The 25952-nt window shown below is 35.0% G+C and overlaps 1 protein-coding gene across 2 annotated transcripts in view; it reads right to left on the reverse strand.

Annotated features, from left to right (window-relative positions):
* The window catches only part of NAA15 (N-alpha-acetyltransferase 15, NatA auxiliary subunit), an 83603-nt gene that overhangs the window by 37706 nt on the left and 19945 nt on the right, over positions 1–25952 (reverse strand). For both annotated transcript variants that reach the window (XM_026018451.2, XM_026018450.2), the window contains exons 2-9: positions 14257–14341; positions 11840–11944; positions 8274–8431; positions 7302–7436; positions 5972–6125; positions 1902–2021; positions 470–565; positions 213–319 (exon numbers count right to left, since the gene is read on the reverse strand). In XM_026018451.2, coding sequence (XP_025874236.1) covers positions 213–319; positions 470–565; positions 1902–2021; positions 5972–6125; positions 7302–7436; positions 8274–8431; positions 11840–11944; positions 14257–14341 — 960 coding nt within the window. The remainder of the gene's footprint in view (positions 1–212; positions 320–469; positions 566–1901; positions 2022–5971; positions 6126–7301; positions 7437–8273; positions 8432–11839; positions 11945–14256; positions 14342–25952) is intronic.

Raw genomic sequence — 25952 nt, forward strand, 5'->3', positions numbered from 1 at the left:
AATAGAAGAGAAAATAAGCAAATAAGTTACTTGACTAAAAACAGAAAAGGATGAAAAAAGTAAAAGGCACAGAACCTAAAATTTAGACTGCAAACAAGGAAAACATACCAGATTCACAAAATGTGTACTATGTGCACAGATAATCAAGAATCAACTATTCCAAATGCAGAGCAAAGAAAACATAGAGGAAAACAAATGGTATTTTGCTTTACCTTTTCTTTATCTTTGTATAATGACCGCAAAGTATTGAAGACTGGTGGACAACCTTTGCTGAAATTCATCCTTAGAAACTTATCCAAACATTCTTTAAACTTCTCACCTTGGAAGAAAAAAATTCTGTTGATTTGCATGTACCTAGACAACTCTAAAATGTATACTTTAATATTAATATGCACACTCATATATCTAAGACCAAGGAAACGAAGTGTAAATCCTAACATCATTTTCATTTCTTTGCAATTACTCTCACCAGATAAAAAGTTTAATGGCAATCTTCTTGGCACCAGTCCCCTGGGATATTTAGTCCAGGCCTCCTCATAAATTTTTAGTCGTTCTAACATATTAGCTGCAAACAAACAAAAATTTTATATATATAACTTGATGTGTTTTCTAGCAAATTACAAATTTCTCAAAGTATATATAAATTCTTATTAAGCAGAAAAATTGAAGGTGAAAAGAAAATTTATAATCTAACCACCTAAATATACCAAAAATGATTTTAGAATATTTTCTAATATTTTCATATTTTAAATGCCTATAGCCATCTAAAATACATAATTTTCTTTATGCTTTCTGCTTTACGTATCTTTCAGAATCTGAGGACTTCACGTTAGTTCTGAGAAAGGCTTGGTTATTATCTTTCCATAGATTCTACTATTCTCTTCAGCCTATCCTTTATTTTGGAGCTTTTGGATCTATCCCCCAATCTTCCATTTCTCCATATTTCTTTTTTTTTTTCTCCGTATTTCTTTTATATTTTCTTTTACTTTCAGTTGAGAGCTCTCCTCTGTTCAATCTTCCAGTTCACTAATTTCTCCTCAGCTGTGGCCTCTCTTGCAATCAATCTATTAAAATTTTTATGTCAAGAGGTAGGCTTTTCATTTCCTAGATTCCTAATTGGTATTTTCTCATAATCTTTCATATGGCTGCAATTCCATTTTTTCATCCTAGATTACTCCATTTATTCCCTTTTGCTGGCGTAATAATTACCATTCCCGTGTTGGTGTTCCAGAGTAATACAATATTCTTTATTACAAGGTTTCTCTTGCATATATCAATGTATCAGTAATGGTTCACTATCAGTCTTGAGAGAAAGAGAGAGAGCCTCAAATCAGATCATCTTGGCTAAAGACCCTATCTGTAGGCGACATGTTTCTGGGTCTCTACTCACAAGTGGGTCCCATTCATTGGGGTGGGGGGCGAGGGGGGGGCGTTGTGAGGAGAGACCCAAGTTCATTTGATGAAAATTTAGTTCCTCTTCCCACATAGAAAACAGTGGTGCTCTTTCAGCTTGGCTACATTCACATGCCATTGGCAGACCATGCTGCTGTGACCACAGAAGTTAAACTTGCTTCTTTCCTTTAGGGAGATGTCTCAGTAAGGAGACAATTCTGTCAGTAGGAATTTCCCTTTTAATTTTTTGATGCTGCCATGACATTTGTGAGTTTTTCAAAGTTGTTTCTGAAATTCTTTTTTTCAACTATTCCTATAATGTGTAGAAGAGATATTTCAGAAAATGATCAATCTGCCATATTAAACGGAAGTTTTGCAACTGTACTTTTGTATTCAGATTTTGCACCAATTCTTAACCACTTTTTTCTAGTTATGTTTTTCAATGAGTTAACAAATACTTATCAACAAAAGGAGCAATTAAAACTTAAAAAAGTTTTAAACAATACTACCTGGTTTGAGTGCCTTTTCCAGGCCCTTATAATAGGCCCAGTTTTCAGGATTTCTCTCTTGTAATCCTCTATAGACATCAGCTGCATCTTCCAAACGACCTAACTGCAACAGAAGTTCCCCTAATGAAAAAAAAAAATTAACTAAATATATTTTGATTATAACTTTAACTAATTTCCTTAAACTTTCTCTTAAAACCTCCTCAATGTTGGGAAATAGATTTGGTATCCTCCTAAGTTCCCAATACCCTTCAACAAGACTACCATGTTATTTTATTGTTTCTTTTTTAGAAGTTCATATGTAGAAATGCTGTCCTCTGCACATCCTCAATTTATTCAGATATTTGTCTAACTCCAGATTATTTCCCCAAATTCACCAGTCACCAAGCCATTTACTACTTAATTATTCCTGACATAAGACAATTTCACATTGACCCAATCCAACACTCTAACCTTATGATCCCCAAATCACTTATATATCAGGATTCTTCTATAGCAGCCCAGCATCATGGCCACATTCAAAACCTACTTTCTCGCTCTTCCAACTACCAAATAGGGCACCTACCTTGTTTTAAGCTTAACTGTCTTGTCTAGCTTGTTCTTATCTCACTAATCCTAGCCTTTAATCTTCGAGAAAAACCATTCCCTTTTCTTCAGGCCCTGACATAACTCATACACACATTAGTGGTTTTCCCTGGGTTGCAGAGCCAATTTCAACCCTAAATGACATTAGCAGCCCCAAATATCAAAATCAGTCTCAAAACCTAAAGCTCTCTTATTTACCAATTTTAGGACCTGGATCATCCCAAATGTTTGCTTACTGCACACCTTCTCACAAAAGGAAGCAGCAAATCAACAAATGAACAGACAGAGGCATCAGTTTCACTAGAAATCTATGAGCTCCAAAATCAAAAAAGCGTCAAACACTGCTTAGGTACACTTTGGGCTTCCATCCACCAAAGGTATATTTTCAAACCATGACTTCGCCCTTGCACCCTCTGCTCTCATCAGACAATAAAAATGAACACTGGGTGTTCACTGTGTGCCAGTTACTTTTAAACGTTTCACATGCGTTAAATAATTCAATTCTCAAAACTCTTTGATAGGTTACTAGAATTCTCATCATTTTAAAGCAGAGAGAACTTAAGTAAACTTGCTGAGGGTCTTTCAGATAATTGTCGGAATCAGGATTTGAGTCCAAGTAACTTTTTGCCTAAAAAAGCACAGTCTTAATGTCTGTATCACTGGTTCTCAGCCGAGGGCACTTTTGCCACCCAGGGAACATTTGGCAGCATCAGGAGACGTTTTTTGGTTATCACAGTAAGGGATAGGGTGATGCTACTGGTATTTTGATAGGTAGAAGCTAGGGATCTAGCTTAGAATGTATCTTAACATTCTGCAAGATACAAGATACTTCCATCGCCAATGTCTCGGTCCCAAAACAATACCAATGTTGACAAACCTGGTCTATACCAACCAAAAGCCTACTTCAGTAAGAACAAAAAAAAAAACAACTTTTCTCCCCTACACTACACCCATCCGACATTTCTTTTCTTTGTAGAAAGAACTGGTGCTTTAAGAATTAACAGTGAAACTTTCTGCTTAACTCTGCCTACTCACCCACTCCAGAAGTTCCCAAATTATTCAGACCACGAACAATGCCTTTATTGCTCAAATTCCAAAGATGAATGTACTACTCTCTGTTCCTTTCTATTCTCTTTATAGACCCTGTCCCCATCACCTGACTCACTGCAAGTATTCAATACCTACTTTTTGGAAGCTGCTTCCTACTTCACTGAGAAACTGGAGCAATAAGAGAGCTCCCACATATCTACTATGTCTATATACCTACTTGTCTATATATCCTACCCTCTCTTATTCCTGTGAACTACTCGTGCTGTTATCTAAAGCTAATCTTTCAACTTATCCCCTAGATCATATCCTTTCTGCTGTATCAAATATTCTCTCTCTGCTGGATCATTCTCTAGTGAGCATAAGCACAAACTGTAAAAAACCTTTTTTTTTTTTAAGATTTAATTTATTTATTCATGAGAGACTCAGAGAGAGAGGCAGAGACACAGGCAGAGGGAGAAGCAGGCTCCCTGTGGGGAGCCCGATGTGGGACTCAATTCCAAGACTCCGGGGATCACGCCCTGAGCCGATGGCAGACGCCCAACTGCTGAACCACCCAAGCATCCCAAACCTTTTATCCCATTTCATCTAGCAACACCCCACTTATGCTTCCCTAGACAATACAACTCCTTTTTTTTTTTTTTTTTACAACTCCTTTTTATGAGTCATGTATGCATGCTATCTTTAATTCTTTGACTTCCAAAGTCATTTAATCCTACTTGATTTGTTTGAGTTTTTGCCACCCTCCTTCCAAATGTTCAGAAAATGTTTTTTATTAAGGTCACCAATGACTTCCAAATATCCACTGATCAATTCTGAGTCCTCATCTAATTTGATCTATCATTCTCGCTAACAGAGTTAACAAAAGGATCAAATGAGATAATGTACGTAAGGGTATTTTGAAAACTATCATGTATTTTGATAAAGAAACAACGGTCCAAGTCTTATGCCTAGTCATATAGCCAATTATAGTAGCCAATGAAGGAATCCAAACTAGTTTTTTCCAATCCTGTGATCTTTCCATAAAGTCAGAAATCCATTTCCTTTATAACTAATAGACGACTAGGGATGATCAACTCAAATGAAAGTTGGCTTCTCTGGATCTATAGTTTACAAATGAGCTCCAGCAGTGGTAGAGACATCCTTTTTTTTTTTTTTTTTTTTTTTTTGCCAGTACCATCATCCTCTGCTGATAGCTCATGTGGCAAATAATGGTTATATCTACTATGCACCCAAGTATCGCACTTTTTTAGTGTTCAATTTCAACAGGAGCCAAAGGAATTTGAAACCAGCAAACATCAGTTCCCTAGACCACCCGGGGCAGAGTGACATCTCAGATAGTAATCCTTAGAAAAGTACTATTTTCCGTTACTTCTTTCATTTTCCATAATCATTCACTCAACTTTTAAAACTCTAAAGCTCCTGGGAAGTCTCGGTGGCTCAGCAGTTTAGCGCCACCTTTGGCCCAGGGTGTGATCCTGGAGACCTGGGATCGGGTCCCACGTTGGGCTCCCTGCGTGGAGCCTGCTTCTCCCTCTGCCTGTGTCTCTGTCTCTCTCTAATAAATAAATAAAATCTTTAAAATATAAAACTCTTAAGACTCCTTTTTCTTAGCCCTCTAATAAATGGTAGCACTGAAGATCTTTTTTTTTTTTTTTTTTACTGAAGATCTTTATTTAGGAATTTACCTCTCATCACAATCCACACACATAAAGCTGTATCTCTGGTTTCAATTCATATTCTTTTTATGTCCAGAAAGACATTCAGATAAAATAGAAAGACCTCATGATTGCCCCCTATATCCCTTAGAAAAGAATGAATTTATGAATAAATATTACTGTTAATAACATATTCAGTTTTGCTAATAAGCTGTTCCTAAGAAATTTATTCCTGTCATATAACAATTACCTCATGTGCTTTGAACACTAATATTTTCAAGCCAAAACATTTTATTTAAAAAAAAATATTTTATTGAATCCCTACTGAAGAATAAAACCACTTAATGGTTTTATGTTTGCAATTATTCTTTCCTATATTAATATCCTGTTTAAATGTGTATTCCAACATTAGAAACTATTCAAAGTGTACATGAGCAAGAAAAAGATTTTTCCATCACCAAAAAGCTGAATTATATGCAATTATCAGCAGCAACTAGATTTTTTAGCCTTGCTCTTTGTCATAATTAAATACTAGAATAAATGATATCCCTTTAAAAAAAACACCCTTCGTGGTGCCTGCATGGCTCAGTAAGTTAAGTTTCTGCCTTCCGCTCAGGTCAGGATCTCAGGGTCCTGGGATCAGCCTCTTGTTGGGCTCCCTGCTCAGCAGGGAGTCTGTTTCTCCCACTGCCCCTCCCTTCACTTGTGCACACCCCCTCCCTCCCTCTCAAATAAATAAATAAATAAAATCTTTAAAATAAATAAATAAAAATCTAAAAATACCTTTGGTTTCTTCTACAGCAAGTTTATCACAAATTTGCTTTTCATAGGTACAAAGATGTTCCAGGGCTTCTCTATAGAGACCTGCTTCCCGAAGAACTTGGTTCTGATATAAAAGGAGTTCGCTATATTCATAATCCACTTTATCAGGGGATGTCTATACATGGATATAAGGAATACTAACAGTAAGTTTGTTTTATATTAGAAAACTATTTATACACTCAAAATACATACAAGAAGTCAAAGGATAATGACTGATAAAATTCATTTTTTTAAAATTCTTAAGTGTCTAGAAAACAACTAAATAAATAATGACGATATTAACTTATAACCCATTGAATAAAGAATAAAGAATCCCTAGCTCCTTACATATAATAAGAGATGAGAAAGGAAAGCTCTTAACAGTAAAATGTCAAATAATAAATCTAGAAAAAATAAGAGTTACAGAATCACCACTTTGCAACTATCATAAAACAGTTGATTCAGCAAGAATCACTATCAGTGAATGTTAAAACCAATGGAAAGTTTTATGAAGAACAGGCTATTCATAAGATCTCAAACTGTTTACTAATTATAAACAAGAAAAAAATAGTAATTTTTTAGTCAAGAAACCTAGCAGACACCACCTTAACCACGTAATTAAATGGAACAAACAGATCTTAAGAGTTTCTCAATGTAATGAACTGAGAGGGGCTAAACATAACTCTGTAGTTTCCTGCCAAAAATATGTTAACTATATATCTAATAAAGAGGAAACATCAAACAAATCCAAATTGATGAACATTCTACAAAAGTACTTGCTGTACTTTTCAAAAATTTCAATGTCATGAAATACAAAGAAAGCCTTCAAAATTTCCAGGTTAAATTCGACTAGAGAAATGATAACCAAGTGCAAGGTAGGATTCTAGTAACAGGGGAAAAAAAACCTCTTAGGACTAATACATTTTGAATATGGGCTGTAGATTAAATAAAAAACAGTCTATCAATGTTAAATTTCCTAATTTTTGATAAGCCTATGTTGTATTGTATATAGAGTTATTCCTAGGAAATATCCCACTGACAGATTTGGGAGTAAAAGATCATGGTGTCTGCATTACATTCAAATGTTTCAAAATTTAAAGAGATAAGTAGATAAAAGAAATTGTAAAGTAAATGTGTCATATATTAACAATCAGTTAATGTGACTCAAGTCCTATAGAGTACTTTGTATTATTCTTTTCTCAAAGTTTGAAATTATTTCAAAATAAAAAGTTAGCAAGTCTACATATACTTCTTTTGTACCATTATACTTAGAATTAGACCCAGTTTACAAGGTCTGACTTCTGGCTTTTACCTGTTGTGTTTTCCTAAATTCTTCTAAAATCTTTGCTGCCATTTCATAATCTTCTAATAAGTGGTAAGCAATAGCATAACCAATCCATGACGCTCTCTGTGCAGGACGAAGCTGAAGTAATTGATATCTCGTTTCCTTTAAGGGGGGGGAAAAACCACTTTTTCTTAGGTTTACAGTGAATGAAAGCAAATGCTCCTAAAAAAAGAGCATTTATTAATTTACTCAACAATGCTGAGCAATCTGCAACACAATACTGGGAATAATTAATAGAAAATAGCTTCAGGCATTCATATTGTGTAACTTTGTAGGAACAAAACAGTATTTGTTAAGAAGTACATCGAAGACTCCAAGATAATCTTATAACTCTTTTAAAAGTTAAGACCAGATATGCTTTATTACTTCTGAACTTTTTTTTTTAAAGGAGACAGGATAGAAAAGATAGTACAGAAGAAAAACTTTTTTAAAAATATAGGGCCCAAAAAAAAAAAAAAAAAAAAAATAGGGCCCAACTACAAGTTAAGATCTATAGAAAACAACTGAGCAAGTACTACATGTACTATATAGACCCAATTTAAGGGTTAAAATATAGGCACAAAGACAGAATGGTCTCAATGGAAGTAAAAAAGAAGAAATAAATCTGCTTTCCAGGAAAATGTGAGAACGAAGAGTTGTATTTACTTGTTAAATGCATACAAAGTCACTGTCTATTTGAGGAACATCAATGTTAATTTTGACTGAATTAACTCCATTCTACACAGTAATCCAATTCAGCCTCAGAGTAAGATAATTTATTTTAAAAATCTGATTAGTTCAGTAATAACATATACACAAACACTACTGGGGGGATATGAGTAAGACTCATTAAATTCTGTTTAAGAACAGAAAATTTTGTTTTCAGTAAGTACTCAAAAGTTTTAAATATTTTAACACTACTTTCCCCTTAGAATAAAAAAAGTTCACTATTTTACTTACCCTGTAACCCTCAAGATCTCTCATTTGAATCTGTAGTAAAGAAAGGTCCCTTAAGATTTGAAGATTGTCTTTATCCCATTTTAACGCATTCCTATAACACTTTATGGCTTCATCATATTTCTTGTCTGACCTCTGGAGAAGGCCATAAACATGCCAACCTAAAGGATTTAGTTAAGGACACAACCTACAAGTCAAGAAATAATATTCCAAAAATCTTCCTCAAGAAACTCAGAAAACTACAGCTAATTATAAAATTATAAGCTTAATTTTTAAAAAGGAGAGAATATAAAGATAGTTTAACAGTAGATGGAAAACAGCACAGCTTTTTGAGCCAGAGGAAAAAAGGTCTCACCTGTCTTATTAGCTGTGGCCTTGAGTAAGTTAGTCTTGTTGTTTCCTTAATTAAAAAATGTAAATATTAAGTCTATACAGCACAGTTTCACAACTAAATGGAAAAGATCAACACAAAATGAATGCTCACTAAATGCTAGGAATTATCTATTTATTTATTTATTGAGAGAGAGCACCCATGCACGCACACATGAGTATAAGGGGGGTGGGGAGAGATCCCAAGCAGGCTCCATACCACAGGTCTCCATCTCAGGACTCTGAGATCATGACCTTGAGCTGAAATCAAGAGTCAGATGCTTGGGAATCCCTGGGTGGCTCAGCGGTTTGGCGCCTGCCTTTGGCCCAGGGCACAATCCTGGAGTCCCGGGATCGAGTCTCACGTCAGGCTCTCAGCATGGAGCCTGCTTCTCCCTCCTCCTGTGTCTCTGCCTCTCTCTCTCTCTCTCTATGTCTATCATAAATAAATAAATCTTTAAATAAAAAAAAAAAGTCGGATGCTTAACCGACTGAGCCACCCAGTTGCACCTGGAATTAAACTTTATTTCTAAAAGAAAAAAGAGGGAATGAGTAGATTCATGACATATAGTTATTTTACATCATGTATATTTTCTTTAGCTAACAAGATCCTTAGTGTCGAATACATAGCACAGAACAAAGCTTCTAAAAGTCAACACATGGAAGACAGAAATTACATATAAAAATTCACTTAGCAAATGATTAAAATATTTTAATAGCCAGAAAAAAGGTGACCAAAATGGACTGTTTTCTGCATTCAAAAAAATTTGAGTCTAGTAAGGGCACAGATAAGTAAACTATAGTAGGTTGTAAAAAATGCAATAAAGGGGGAAAATATGTAAATAGCCCCACTCCCCTAATACAAGTCCTTTACACTTTCGATCTTGATTACTGCAGTCACCCATCTTCCACCTTCAGTGTCTCTGCTTTTATTCTTTCCAGAATAACTTAAAAAAACAACAAAAAACACTAAAATCAGAAGCAAAGAATTCACTTCCCTTTCCAGAAACTTGTGTGTTTCTCAGTTCAGATTAAAACTTTTCAATCCATCAAATTTTATGCCAGGGATCCTCAAAAGAGTCAGTTAAATACAAAATGTCCAGAATGGCACATATAACCAAAAATACATAAATTTAATTTGCAAAATCCTTGCTTTCATATCATAAGTGACAAAGTAAAGCGTAACATGTTTTCAAAAGCCTAAGACACTCTACCCTTCGTAATCTGGCCCCCATTACTTATTTCAGGACTTGATCACCGCTCTTGAGCACTGCAACAATCTTTTAACTAAACATCTCCTAAAACTCTATACCTATGGAGTTTAACATTGCTGAAATTTAAAAGAAACATATGTCCATCAAGAGGAACATAAATAAATCATAAGTAAATGCATATAGAACATTACACAATCATTTAAAATGATGAAAAGATATCTACAACAGTCTTAATAATTAGTCCTTTGATTACCCTATGGTTTCTGCTTATTCCCAGTTCACTTCTGCTTTACTGGATTAATGATAACATCTGAACAAGCTGTAAAGCTTTATGTAATACTCAAACATGGTTCTGTATATGCTGCTAGTAAGTACACCTTCCTTTCACCAGACTGCAAATTCTTTGATAGCAAAATCCCTAACTTTTCTTCATCTGTAGTATGCCAGAGGCCTGGTAAATGCTTGAAATTTTGCTAGGTGTCTCAGCACTTAAAATTTTTTCAGTTAACAAAATAGGTAAGAAATATTTGTCTAAAAATTGTTTAGAGACACCTGGGTGGCTCAGAGGTTGAACATCTGCCTTTAGGTCAGGGGCATGATCCCAGAATCCCAGGATCGAGTCCCACACTGGGCTCCTTGCATGGAGCCTGCTTCTCCCTCTGCCTGTGTCTCTGCCTCTGTGTGTGTGTGTGTGTGTGTCTCTCATGAATAAATAAAATCTTAAAAAAATTTTTTGAAAAAAAATTGTTTAAAAAAGAGCAACCCACAATTTTTTCTCTATCTTCCTCAGACATTTGTACTTGCTCCTAACTTCACACTTCTCTTAAAATTTATCTAGTATAGTACTCTTAGCATTATCAGAGACCCTGTTAAGCATCTAATATACCTCATCATTAAATCCTCACACCACCACAATGAGGTGGGTATGATTCTCTTCATCTTATACATGAGGTAACTAAGCCCTAAGATCAAACAAAGAAGCAGAGACAAAATTCAAACCTAAAGAAACATACTCCAAAGCCCATGCTCTTCATCAATATACTATTTGCCTATTATTCTTTACTGTGTATTTTTTCTGAATTTGTAACGATGATAAAATCTGCAGGGTACTTCTTTATTTGTAAACATGGGAAGAACTTTCATAAATATAGTACACCCCTGCCATGGGATAGGTTTCAAGAATCTCAATAACTGAGACACCTGAGTGGTTCAGTGGTTGAGCATCTGCCTTCGGTTCAGGGCATGATCCCAGGATTGAGTCCCACACAGGAATTCCTGCAGGGAGCCTACTTCTCCCTCTGCCTATGTCTCTGCCTCTCTCTCTGTGTCTCTCACGAATAAATAAAATCTTAAAAAAAAAAAAAAAAAAGGCTCAATAACTGCCTGAAACAGTGGACAGTACTGAAGCCTATATATAACTGTTTTTTCCTATTCACACATACCTACAATAAAGTTTAATTTACAAATCAGGCATAAAAGAGACTAAAAACAGTAACTAATAACAAAATAGAACTATAATAATCACTATAATAAAAGTTATGTGAACACGGTGTCTTTCTCTTAAATATTTTATTATGCCATACTTACCCTTTTTCTTGTAATGAGAGATGATAAATGCCTACGTGACAAGATGAAGTGAGAAATGACACAGGCATTGTGATATAGTGAAATACCACTACTGATCTGACAATGCATCAGAAGGATCATATGCTTCCAGACCACAGTTGACCTTGGGTAACTGAAAGTGCAGAAAGCAAACTGCAGAGAAGGTAGGACTATGGTGTTTTAAAAGGCAAGTCCAATTTATCTGAATAGAAGTAATGTTAAACAGGGTAGGTACATAAAAATGTTCCATGAAGAGAGCTGTTAATCAATTTAAAAAAGAAATCATCTCCTGCAGAGTTACATAGTAAGAGGAATCTAACACTTCCGACTCCCAAACTGTTGTCTTAGCTTAAGACATTCCAATCCAATCAAAAAGGATACACACATGACTCTTCAAGTCATTTCTCAAACCTCTACGAACCAATTCATAAGCTTCTTCCTTTTTCCCCAAACAGTTCAATGTTAATCCTTTCATAGCCAGGGTTTCTATTTAAAGAGAGAGAGAGAGAGAGAGAGAGAGAGAGAGAGAGAGAGAGAGAAAGGAAGAAAAAAGAAAGTAATTAAACATTAAAAATAATTTAAGTAATCATAATCTCAGAAACAAATATTGCATTATCCTAAGAATTTAAACCTTCGAGAAGATTATTTGGAAAACTTTCAAATTTCTACAGAATTAAAATATTTTAAAATTTGACAAACCAAGCAAACACACACTTCTACAGTCTAGGCATCCTCAGATTTTTCTTTCTAAATAAAAAGATACAAATGTGCATGAATATCTGGTAATTCATGTGCTAGCAAGATACAATGACTATTACTATTCTTCAAGAGAATTCCATGGGGTCACCTCATATAATCAATCCCTGTTTTAAAGTATAGAAAACTTGACCCTAAAACAGACTTTTTTTCTGTGAACCCAAGTTACATTAAGATTAAAATCACTGTTCAATGATCGAACCATACACATATAAATTGTCTAACATTTCTGATTTTCATAAATGTTTAAATGATTCTTTGGGATTACTACCAAATACACAAGAAAGAAAATGTCAGGTACCTGTTATTCATAATCAAAAGATTAACAGAGTTCAGGAAAATACTAAGTTCTCAGAAAAGGAAAAGAAAAAAATATTTCTAATTTTTATAATCTGCATGTTATAAAGCATATAACAATAAAAAATATTCATTATAATTTCTTAATTTTAGGACTAAAATTTAAGCTTATAGAAAAATTAGGAATAAAAGGTAAAGATTAAAGAAAAGTATTACTCTGAGGAGGAGTCATCATTTGTTAAAAAAAAAAAAAAAAAAAATACAGGGCAGCCCGGGTGGCTCAGCGGTTTGGCACCGCCTTTGGCCCAAGGATTGAGTCTCTGCATGGAGCCTGCTTCTCCCTCTGCCTGTGTCTCTGCCTCTCTCTCTTTCTCATGAATAAATAAACAAAATCTAAAAACAAAAAATTTTCTTTTAAAATTTAAAAAATACAAAGAAATAGGAAAGAGAGGGAAAAATTCAGATATATAAATCATTATAAATCACATATAACTTTAAAGGAAAAGGAAGGAAACAAAATATATTTGGCAAATAGCCAAATTAGAACGGTACCATATAAAATAGTTCTTTGTTGTTAAATAGGTAAAATCTATTCGTAGAAGTTTTACCAAGCATCTTAAAGTGCTTTAATTAATGAAACTCTGATTGCCAGTGAGTCTAAGACAAACCATCACTTTATCTACTGTTAAAATACTTTCAATTAAATTATGGCTCTTCATACAACATACCATCCACCGAACAAAAAAATACTTAACAAGAAAAAAAAATAAATTTAGGTAGTTTTATTTCTGCTTTCCACCTCCAAATAATTTTATTATAGTGAAAAGTACAAAGGAGTAGAGGGCGCCGAAAGAGAACTATTGCTCTCTCCCTCTTCTTCAATACTTAAGAAATTATCAAATTACTGAAGAGCCCTGTTTCCTAATTGTACAAGTCAGACTTGTGAAAGCTTAGTTTTCCTTTGTGTCTTCACAAGTTTAGCTACTCTCTTTTCCTACAAATATCTCACTGTCCAATATTCTATCCTCACAAAGGCAAAAGCAATGTAAATTTTCAGAACTTTACAATATACAAATAATATCTTAAACATGACCATCTTGAAAAACTAAGATATAATGTTAAATAAAAAGATGCTGGCTCGGGATCCCTGGGTGGCGCAGCGGTTTGGCGCCTGCCTTTGGCCCAGGGCGCGATCCTGGGGACCCGGGATCGAGTCCCACGTCGGGCTCCCGGTGCATGGAGCCTGCTTCTCCCTCTGCCTATGTCTCTGCCTCTCTCTCTCTCTCTCTCTCTCTCTCTCTGTGTGACTATCATAAATAAATAAAAATTAAAAAAAAAAAATGCTGGCTCAAAAACTAAGGACCAAACAGGCACTTTCTGAATAAGCTTAGTCTAAGAAATCAAAATTTTTCCAGCTCAACAAACGTTCTAAAACAAATTTTTCTAAATCTTAAATGAGTTTACTTATTAAACTTAAGCGTATCTGTCCCTACTAATTTCCTCTGCCTTTCTTATAGCACTAATCTTCAAAACAGGAATAACCCAGAAATCAAGCAGAATATGTTGGTTTTCTTGACATTGAATTCAAACTGCACTTTACATATTAAACACCTTCACACAATAGTCAAAGGTCAGTCCATTCTCTCTGAAAAATAGTTAAGGCAGCTGAGAGTTATAGAACCCAAATATGTGAAGCCAGACAAGTTAGCAGAGCCTTATTTACTGACACTACCAAGTATACCTACCTCCATGCTCTGCAAACTTGGGATTGGAGAGGATTTGTTTACAGAATTTCAACCCATTTCGATACTGTTTATGTTCATAACATCTCTGTCAAAACAAAAATGAAAAATCTGTGTTCAGCAAGAAATGCAAAACCATTTTCAATTTAACCCTAAAATTCTGTTTGCTAAATACAACAGAATGATCAAATGTTATTTCCATATTCTCCTAAATCCCACTAAAATTCCAGATTCAAATACAAAAAGTAAACACAAGACAAAGAGAATATAAATTAGGAAAAATAAATCATCAGCTCACTCCAAAAATGCCCAACAAGTATTACAGAATATGAAAGCTGAAAGAAAATAAAGGTATGAAAACTGTATTTTAAAATAGTATTTCCTTCTTACTGAAGAAAGGAGAAGAGATGAACCAGTGCATGCAAAACAATGAAGAAGGAAAAAAAGACCTGTATCATGGTACATCATAATGAAATTTCAAAACCTTGAAAATAAGGGAAAGGTCCTTAACTTCCAGAGGGGGAAAAAAAAAGTCACATAAAAAGGATCTGTAATTAGAATGGCACTGAACTTTTATTTCAAAGTAATAATAGAATACTGCTAAAAACCAGAAAACATCTATAAACAGCTTTCAAAATTCAAAGTAAAATCAAGTTTTGACCTAGAATTCTACACACAGCCAAATTATCAAGTGTATGAAAATGACACTTAAAGGCTCCTCAGAAAGCTAAAATTTTATCTCTATACACTCTTCCTTAAGAAGCCATTAAAAAGGAATCAAAATAAACAAAAAAGGACAACATGGCAGTTGGTAAATAAATCTAATGCAGAAAAAAGAACTACAAAACAAACACTCCAAAGTAAAAAAAAGAAGCCAAATGCCACCATGGAATAGGTTCCCAGTAAGGCCAAAAATGGAACCAAAATACTTCATAATATGGAAATTATTATTTGTAAGCACATGACATTAATTCAGACACATTTGGGGAAAATGAGCAATAGGTCTACAGAAAACCAGGCAACTGAATAAATGAGACAAATTATTATCTCTAAGAGAAATAAAGGCCTGTATGAGAGAAAGTATGGTCTTCGCATATTTAGCTTAACAGTGAACAGTACATAGATAATTATTAAAACATAAATATTCAGTGCTGGTTTATCAAAATATTGTGATACAATATGACAAAGTAATAAGGAAAAGGGAAGTGGACAAATCTGTGAATGATGAAGTTCTAAGTCCTTTTATATAACGTCAATATTCAGTGCTGGTTTATCAAAATATTGTGGTACAATATGACAAGGTAATAAGGAAAAGCAAAGTGGACGTATCTGTGAATGATGAAGTTCTAAGTCCTTCTTTTCTAACTCAACGAATTGTCTAAAAGTCACGTACCAAGAAATAGTGGTATATTATTAAGCAACAAGATAAATACCAAAGAAAATGGCTAAGAGGGTGCTTGATTTTGAAGAGGGAAGGTGAGGGGTAAAGGGGTAGAAAAGAAGAGGACCTATTTTTCCTTTGTAAATATTTCAGTGCTATTTGACTTTCAGGTATCAATATGTGGTTTCACTAATAATAGTAATTTAAAAAAAATTTTTTTTAAAGTAGGCTCCTGCCAATGCAGGGCTTGAACTCACCACACTGTGATCAAGAACTGAGCTGAAATCAAGAGTCAGATGCTTACCCAACTGAACCACCCAGGGGCCTCAATAAAAATGATCTTTTAAACCATTCTATTTGTTATAGAAAAAAAGCCTGTATCTAAGAGATATGATAGTCTATGCCAGCAGATTAATCTATTCACTGTCATAAATTTAAGTAAATTTTATTCACAACTTTTCAAACAGTATCTTCAAAATTTGAGAGACTTAATGCAAATAATGACAAAATCATAGCAGAAAAAAAATGTGTAGAAACAATGAAAATGTAAAATTTTACATTTGGCATCAAAGAAATCAACTGCTTAAACTCAATGCTAGAGCCAACTATAGAACTGTTCTATAACAAACTATGTACTCACCATCTCTACTTTACCGTTTCTCAACTCTAACTTAATATATCCAACACAACTGAATTTTTCCCACAGAATCTGTTCCACCAATTCATCATCTCAGTAGATGCTTTCCCCTCAACTCACCCAACTAGATGTGAAGCAAACAAACAAAAACCCACCCCCACATACACGTACACATAAACCCTATTTATCATTGGTGCTTTCTTTCACTCATACTTCTATCCTCTAGTATGTACCATTAGTCCCAATTTCTCTGAAATAGCTTCCTAATTCCTTGCTTCCCCCTTCCCCAACACATATACAGTCCACTATACACTTAACAGGCAGAGTGATCTGGGGAATAAGGAAGGGAAAGCACAAGCAACAACTTAGCGCTATCACTAACCATATGCAAAGAAACATAACTAAGTAATTAAACTTAGTGTTCCTATTTACTCAGCAAAAATCATTTTTTTTCTTATAACAATAATTATGTATAGCTATGATATAAACACTAGTTAAAAGAGACACTCTTGATGTGTCAATTTTTCCAGGAACTATATACGTACAAAGAATAGTTTAAGGGTGTTGTTCTTAAAATCCTCAATTAGCTTTCTGAAAATTTATTTTTTTAATTTAAAAAAAAATTTTATCTAAGTATGCTTCATGCCCAGTGTGGAACCCAACATGGGGCTTGCAATCAAGACCTGATCAAGAGTCAAATGCTTAACTGACTGAGCCACCCAGGTGCCCCTCTGAAAATTTATTTCTGTAAAAATACAGTAAAGGAAAGTGAGGCTAAACTTGCCCTTCCACTTACTGTAAACAACAAAACTGGACAAAATATATGAAATAACCATTATCAGACATTGGACAATTGGCAGCACCAGATTGTGAACCATGGGAGAGGTAATGACAGGCTTAGAAATGCCCCTGCTTATAGAACACAGCACAGGGAGAAGAATCCCAAACAGAGCATAACAGTCCACAAAGAGTTGAAGAGACAAAAGACTGAATGAAGTTCAATAACGCCAACCAGATGGTAAAGCAAATGCTGATGGAATTATTCAGAGAAATTTAAAAATCTGCAGGGGAACCAAATGCACTGAATGCTGAAAACTGTTGAGTGCTAAGTCTTAAATATGCAGAGGGAAACTTCATGAGGCCAAAGAATGACTAAGGAGCAGTAAGTTCAAGAATTTTCAGGGCTCACATGGTACTGAGAATTCCAAGTAGCCAGAATGGAGTCTTCAATCAACACCTGCAGAATTCAGTAAATACTATAAAAAGATCTACCCAGCAGAAGACAAAAACTAGCCCTAGAGTAAGTATACTCTAGACCCTCCCTAACCAAAGGCCTAGACATGTATACAAGTCACTTCCTATTTCACTCCTATTAATAAAGTCCAACACTCTTTAAAGACAGTTAAGTTCAATACAAAAATGTAAAATTCATAATACCCAATATCTAATAAAATATTTTCAGATAAGCTAAGAAGCAAGAAAACAAGACCCATAACCAAAAGAATTAAGAGAAATGATGAAATTATGTGGTCAAGATAACACGACAACTACATGCTCAAGAGTTTAAAGAAAATATAAACATGTGAGAACAGAATATACAGAAAAAGAACCTGCATTCTTTTTTTGAACAGTGCTTCTGGAGATGAAAAATATAATATATATAATGAAAATATCAGATTAAAACTATTATGACACTGCAGAAGAAAAAAATCAGTGAGATGGAAGACACAGCAATAGAAACTACCCAAGCTGAAATATAGAGAAAAAAGATAGAAAAAATAAATTAGTAGAGTCCCCATGCATCTGTTGCTAAAAATTAAGTACTAAGGTTTAAATATGTAGGGTGTAACTTCATGAGGTCAAACAATGACCCTTCTTTACAAAAGAAAAATAAATTCTAAGAGCATCACAAATCTAAATGAAAAAAGTAAAACCATAAAGACACCCCCCCCAAAAAAACCATTTTAAAATATCTTCATTATGTGTTGGGTCGACAAGCGCCTTAATCCCTTCAACAGGAAAGTTTAAATGTTTAAGATAGTGTTTCAAAAAGGCAAGCCAGAGAAGACGTATATAATATTCAACAAAGATCCTTTATCTAGAATATATAAAGAACTCTTTTGAGTCAGTATCAAAAAGATAGATAGCTCATTACAAAACTCAGCAAGGGTAGGCAGCCCTGGGGTGTGATCCTGGATACCCGGGATCGAGTCCCATGTCGGGCTCCCTGCATGGAGCCCGCTTCTCCCTCTGCCTGTGTCTCTGCCTCTCTATGAATAAATAAATTTTAAAAAATAATAATAATAAAATTCTTCTTAAAAAAAAAAAAACACTCAGCAAGGGTCTCGAAGAAATGCACCCAAAAGAGGTTATCCTAACAGCTAATAAATACATTAAAGGCGCTTAAATACATCAAAATAAACAGAAATAAAAACATTTCCCAAAAGACAGGAAAAATATGAACATTTATTAATAGGTGATATTACAAAAACATACATGAAAGCAACAAAAAAGAATACCTAAATTAATAACCTACCTAATAGTAGTAAGTCAGCAAAAGCATAATAGTCTCTTTTAATTTACTTCGGATTAAAAAACTGCTTTTATACCTAAGGCTCAAATTTATCAAAGCCAATACAACAAATATGGTACAAGAGGTGTCTATGTCTTCTCTGCTAAAATAAACAAATATATAAAGTGTGACCACTGTGTCATAATCTTAGATCATATTTGTAGGTAATTTTTATATACTAGTAACATTATGAATGGAAATAATTACTTCAAGGAATTAGTCAAACAGTGAAGAGCGATGGAACCAAATAGCTGATTTTAAACAATGACTTCAGATAACAAAACTAGTGATGGGGTGTGCATGGGGGTTCAGTCAGCAGAGCGTCTGCCTTCGGCTCAGGTCATGATCCCTGTGTCCTGGGATCAAGACCCACATCAAGGCTGAGCAGGGAGCCTTCTCCCTTTCCCACTGCCTGCTAATCCCCCTCCTTATGTTATGTGTCAAAATAAATAATAAAATATTAAAAACAAACAGAAACAACCTAGTTATGTAGTCTTAAGTACTTTTTGAGTATCAGAGAGTCTTTAAATCTTGGACATAACTTGTCAGGAAAAGACATGTAAAACACTTAGTACTAACAGCTAATGCTTACTGAGCATTTACTGTATGCCAGGCACAGTGCTAAATGCTCTACAGAGAAAACTCATTTAATCTCACAATGATATGAAGTACGTACTCCTTTTATACTCATTTTATTTATTTATTTATTTTTATTAATTAGCCAAGAAGAATGAAATTTTATACTCATTTTATTTTTTTTAATTTCCCAACTAATTTTTTTTTAATATTTTATTTATTCATGAGAGACACACAGACAGAGGGGCAGAGACACAGGCAGAGGGAGAAGAAGCAGGCTCCATGCAGGGAGCCCGATGTGGGACCTGATCCCTGGACCCCAGGATCACGCCCTGGGCCAGAGGCAGGCTCCAAACCGCTGAGCCACCCAGGGATCCCCTTTATACTCATTTTAGATGAGATATCTGAGGTCCAGGGACATTATATTATTTGGCTAAAGTCACACAGCTAAATGATGGAAAAAAAAAAAGATTTAAGCCCAGACTATCCGGATTCAGAGCCATTACACCTAGTCATTTTAACTATCTTTCTACTACAGTTCAGTAGTGTACAATAGAAAAAAAAAATTAGGATAAAAGAGAAAAGGATTTTTTAAAAAGAAAACTTCTAAAAAAAAAAAAGAAAGAAAGAAAACTTCTAACACAAGTAATATAAAGCCACTGTAGAAAGCAGACAGGCAGCAGAGAGAAAGAGAAAAAATTAAGCTAGATCTCATTACAGAGGCAATTATTAACATTCTGATTTTTAAACAAGGTTTTAATCCAAAAACTACAGAATAGTCTACTGTCTTATAGTATAAATGTGAACCTGTATAAATAATTCATAACAAGCATATAAAAATAATATTTATATTCTTACTTGACATGCACAATGTGACTTTATTTTGTACAGTTGAACTTAAAATACTCAGGATTCCAGTTGTTTTTTCTCTTGGTCTTATTGGAAATACCTTACATTGTTTACAGCACCACATTTTTCAAAGGGATTTCACACTAACATCTCATTTAATCTTCATGATACTCCTGTAAACAGCATAAAAGGTTCAATCCTTATTGTACAAGATTAAGAAAACAAGCAATTTACCTAGTTAGTAGCAAAACTGAGACTACATTCGCAGCCCTCCAAGGCCCAGAGGAGAGCTCCTTCCATCATATACAGAAATTTTATTAAATTTTATTAACAGAAATGTTATTAGAGGGTTTAGCTTGTGGGAGGGCGCCTAGGTAGTTCAGTCAATTAAGTGTTTGACTCTTGATTTCAGCTCAGGTCATGATTTTAGGGTCCTGAGATGGAGACCCACATTGGGCTCTGTGCTAGGTGTGGAGTCTACTTAAGATTCCCTCTTTCTCCATCCCCACACACCAGTGGCACGCTCTCTTTAAGAAGAAAAAAAAAAGGCCTACAGTTTTGGGGTGCCTGGCTGACTCCATTAATAGAGCATGCAACTCTCTCAATCTCAGGTTTTTGAGTTTAAGTGCCATATGTTGGGCATGGAGCCTACAGAAAAATTAATAAAAACGTAAAAGCCTATAGCATTTTAACAGATCTTCTAATCAAATTTAAACATTTATCTTACCTTGTTTCTATTTTATTTTTTTAAAGATTTATTTAGACAGAGAGAGTTGTATGATGGGAAGGAGAGGCAGACAAAGAGAGAAACTCATGCTGACTCCCTTCTGAGTGCAGTGCCCAACCCGGGACTTGATCTCAGGACCCTAAGATCATGACATAAGCTAAAAGCAACAGACTGTGCTACCCTAAATGGGCAATAAAAATGACAAAAGCAAAGTGAGAAAAATGAATACACACAGAATAATTAACTAACTGGATAATTCCCCCAAATAACGGAGTTTACCAAATAAAAATTAAAAGCCAAACTCCACTTTCTTTAAATGTGTAATACTATATACTACCCTAGCTTTTCATTTTATCACATTTCAGACCAGCAACTAATTAAGTTTCAATTTCTAATGATTGTGTTCTCAATTAATGAAATCTGGCAGTCTTCCATATTGAAATGATATTCAATGTTATTAAATTATCTGTTAATGTGACCTACAGAAATAATTCAGAATGGCATACTCCTCCAAAAAACCGCTAAGGATTCATTTCTTCATACTCAAGAATCAGTGTGTACTTAAGGAAATGATCCCTTAAGAGAAGGATCTCTTTTCTCCTAAAAGCACTACTTCTACAACACGTCACTCATTACAAATGAGTGAGTAGTATTCTAATTTAATAAAAAAAAAGTAACAAGAAATATCCAACTTAGTTTGTACCAAAGAATTTCCATAAAATTTCTGCTCTTGCCCCAAGAGAAACTCTAGTGGCAAACTGTTTTAACAAGAAAAATAGGGGGATGCCTGAGTGGCTCAGCAGTTAAAGCATCTGCCTTTGGCTCAAGGCAGGATCCTAGAGTCCCAGGATCGAGTCCCACATCGGGCTCCCTGCATGGAGACTGCTTCTCTCTTCTCTGCCTCTCTCTGTGTGTCTCTCATGAATAAATAAATAAAACCTTAAAAAAAAAAAAAAGAAAAGAAAAATAGGAAATAGTATATCATATTTCATTCAACAATTTTCCCCCAAATATGTAAGACCAGCTCTATGTATAATTCAGCTTGAACACACAATTTTTAAAATGGTATCTTACAAAGCAGCCTTAAAATATAAGTGGATATGAGGTCCTTTCTTGAACCACTCAAAAAAGAACAGATGTGCAAAGTGAAAAAAAGATTTGCTTATTTTTCAAAATCCCACATAACACTATCACTAAAGTTAATTCTATAGAACTATAAAGAAGGAAGGTATCATGATAAGATTTTTATTTTTTTTTATGATAAGATTTTTAATGCCTTAACCAACTCCATAGGCTGAAAGTAAGTTTTTAGGGAACTGACTTTTACTTCAGAAAAGAAAAATACAAAACACTATATATAGTATACTTTGAGGAAAAAGTTTCACATTCAATTCATTTAAAATAGGTTTTATAAAACAACATGGTAGGCAGAGATAGTAAGTTTGGTACAGTGGAACCATCCAACTAAATAAAAATTCAAGTCTACAGGGGCAGTAGTTGAGTATCAGTTGAGTATCCAACTCTTGATCTCAGCTCAGTCAGTTGAGTATCCAACTCTTGATCTCAGCTCAGGTCTTGATCTCAGGGTCATGAGTTCAAGCCCAGCATCCTACTTAATTCTACAATCTTATCTTTAAAACTCCTATATTTGGGAGTTCTTGAAATTTCAGAACTATAAGGGTTTCCAGTTTCCCTTGGTATGGAATGAATGCCACAGTGCTCTATTCTCTTGCCTATAAAATGGATATATGTTAAATCAAAATTAGACATAATATTTCCAAAAATACTAGAACATTGTAGACCATTACCTTCTATTAGGAGTTAAATTTTATAATATTAACACTATGCTCTAGAAAAAGTAAAGCATGGGGTGCCTGGGTGGCACAGTTGATTAATCCTCTGACTCTTGGTTTTGGCTCAGCTGGTGGTCTCAGGGTTGTGGGATAGAGCCCCACATTGGGCTCCACGCTGAGCATGGAGTCGGCTTGAGATTCTCTCTCCTTCTCCCTCTGCCTCTCCCAATTGTGCTTGTTCTCTCTCTAAAAATAAATAAATAAATAAATAAAAACAAAAAAGGAAATAGTAGAGCAAAATAGGATATAATTAGAATAAATTGTTCTAATAGATAAAAAACCCCATGTGCTAACTGATGGTACCATACACTGATATTCCTGCTTCCAAATGTATAAGAGTAAGGAACACAAATAATACTCCTGGGGAAAAAAAAAGAAAAGAAAAATATGAAACTTCTGCCAAGCATAAAACTAGTAAGTAAATATGAAATAATTATTTTCAGATGTTGGATGAGAGCCAATACAAGACTGATCTCAGAAGGGAATCAAGGTAAATCCCAAGAAAATCCTTTTCTCTGCCTAAGGGCATTTTCCACACTGTAGAATGGGGGGGGTGGGGGGCGTAGCACAAACAGAACATGGCAGTCTCAGCGATCTAAACAAATAATCTGAATTAGAAAGTGCTACAGTAACTAGAATTTATGGGGCAGAGTACCAGAGAGTCTACGCAGGGTCTACACAGGGCTAGATCTCACAACCCTGAGATCATGACTTGGGCCAAAATTAAGAGCTGAATGCTTAATTGACTGAGCCACTCAGGCACCCCTGAATCTTTTGTCAAATATTAAATAAACTGAGTGGGTTCATTGAAAGATTCTACTAAAGGTAGGCAAAGACAACTACCAACCACATGAGTGGAACAACTATTACTGCTCATACAAAGATGGGAGGAGACATCTTAGTTCCTAATATCCAGCTAGAAACTTCATTAAATACTCCAAGATTTAGTAGAAACTTAAAAAGTCTGCATTTTAGGAATAAGTCTAAGCTAGACCCACTTTTATTAAAGCCTTAAAACAAGCCCTGGAGAGTAGCTGATGCAGAAGCAAATTAATGGTCTATCAAAACAAAACTCTACTAAGAAAGACAACAGGACCCAGACATTCAATATCCTAGTGTCTGCAATATTCAATACTATGAAAAAAACAAAAATTATTAGAAAGGTGAAAAAGCAGAAACTGCGACCCATGACCTATAGGGAAAACAAAATCAACAGAAATGCAAAAATAATGATGATGGAAGTAGCAAAGATTTTAAAGGTTAACTACTAGGTAATATAAAAGGACTGAAAGGAAAACATGGGCCCAATCAGAAAAACAGAAAATCTCAATAGAAAAATGGAAACTTGGATCCCTGGGTGGCGCAGCGGTTCGGCGCCTGCCTTTGGCCCAGGGCGCGATCCTGGAGACCCGGGATCGAATCCCACATCGGGCTCCCGGTGCATGGAGCCTGCTTCTCCCTCTGCCTGTGTCTCTGCCTCTCTCTCTCTCTTTGTGTGACTATCATAAAAAAAAAAAAAAGAAAAAGAAAAGAAAAATGGAAACTTGTTGGCAAGTGCTAGGGGAGGCACCTAGCTGGCCTCAGTTGTTAGAGCATTAAGACTCAATCTTAGGGGGAAAAAAAAAAGACTCAATCTTAAGGTTGTGAGTTCAAGCTCCATTCTGGGGAGAGTTCACTTAAAAAAAGGAAAAAAAATTTAAAAAAAGAAAAGAGGGGTACCTGGCTGGCTCCGTCTATGAAACCTGAGACTTTTGATCTTGCAGTTGTGGGTTCAGCCCACGTTGGGTATAGATAGTACTTAAAAATAAAATCTTTATAAAAGCATACATATATACTTAAAAAAAAAAAAAGTAAAAACTTTAAAAAAGGGGGGGGGCACTATAGGGCACCTGAGTGGCTCAGTCGGTTCAGCGTCTGCCTTCAGTTCAGGTCACAATCCCAGGGGCCTGGGTCCTGAGTGGGGCTCCCTACTCAGCAGGGAGTCTGCTTCTCTGCCTCCCTCTGCCCCTCCCCTTGCTCACACTCTCTTTCTCTCTCAAATAAATAAAACCTTGGGATGTCTGGGTGGCTTAGGGGTTAAGCATCTGCTTTCAGCTCAGGGTGTGATCCTGGATTCCCAGAATCAAGTCCCATACCGGGCTCACGGCATGGAGCCTGCTTCTCCCTCTGCCTGTGTCTCTGCCTCTCTCTCTCTGTCTCTCATGAATAAATAAAGTCTTTTAAAAATGGAGCCTGTAGAATAAAAAAATACCAAAAAATGAAAAGTTAATATAGCCTTAAAATATTAGACACTGCAGTGAATTTGAAGCCAATATAGTGAATGTAAAACCACTAAGAGAACTTAAAGTGACTTCAGTGAAAGTGAAAACATGTAACTAAAATTATCCAAAATGGAAGCTCAAAGGTGAAAATGAAGGGGGAAGGAAGGAGAGAAAAGAGAGAAACTCAATGACCTGTGGGACAATATCAAGTAGTCTAACCGTTTAACATATACTGTAACAGGGCTACTAAAAGATAAAAAGATTAAAATGGGATAAATATAAAAAACTGCAAAATTGATGAAAACTCTAAATCCACAGATCAAAGAATCTCAACAAACCACAAGCAGGAGAAATTGAAAAAAGATGGGAGGGGAATAGGTACACATCACAATCCAATGCTGAAAAGTAACAAAAGAGAAAATTATAAAACTAGTTAGAAAAAAAGCCTATTATTATAAAAGATCTCCAATTATCTCAGCTTCTACCTTTAAAAAAATTAGAAAAACAAGAGCAAATTAAACTCCAAGTAAGCAGAAAGGAAACAAAAAAGGTTAAGAGCATAATCAATGAAAGAGAAAAAAGAAAAACTGAGCAAATCAGTGAAACTAAAAGCTAGTTCTTGGAGATCAATGAATTTGAAAAGCTCCAGCCAGACAAAGGCACAATCATAAAAGTGCATAGTATAGTGAAGGAAACTAGAACCCCAGCTTTCTAGCCAGAGGATGAAAAAAGACAACTCAGGGAAACAAAGTATCAAGAATATCACAGAGAAAGAGAAACTAGAGAAGGCAACCCCATAAAGTTATTTATGAACTCCATGTTTCACCTCTAAACTGTGCATGC

This window comes from Vulpes vulpes, chromosome 4, assembly GCF_048418805.1.
Source record: "Vulpes vulpes isolate BD-2025 chromosome 4, VulVul3, whole genome shotgun sequence".
NCBI lineage: Eukaryota > Metazoa > Chordata > Mammalia > Carnivora > Canidae > Vulpes > Vulpes vulpes.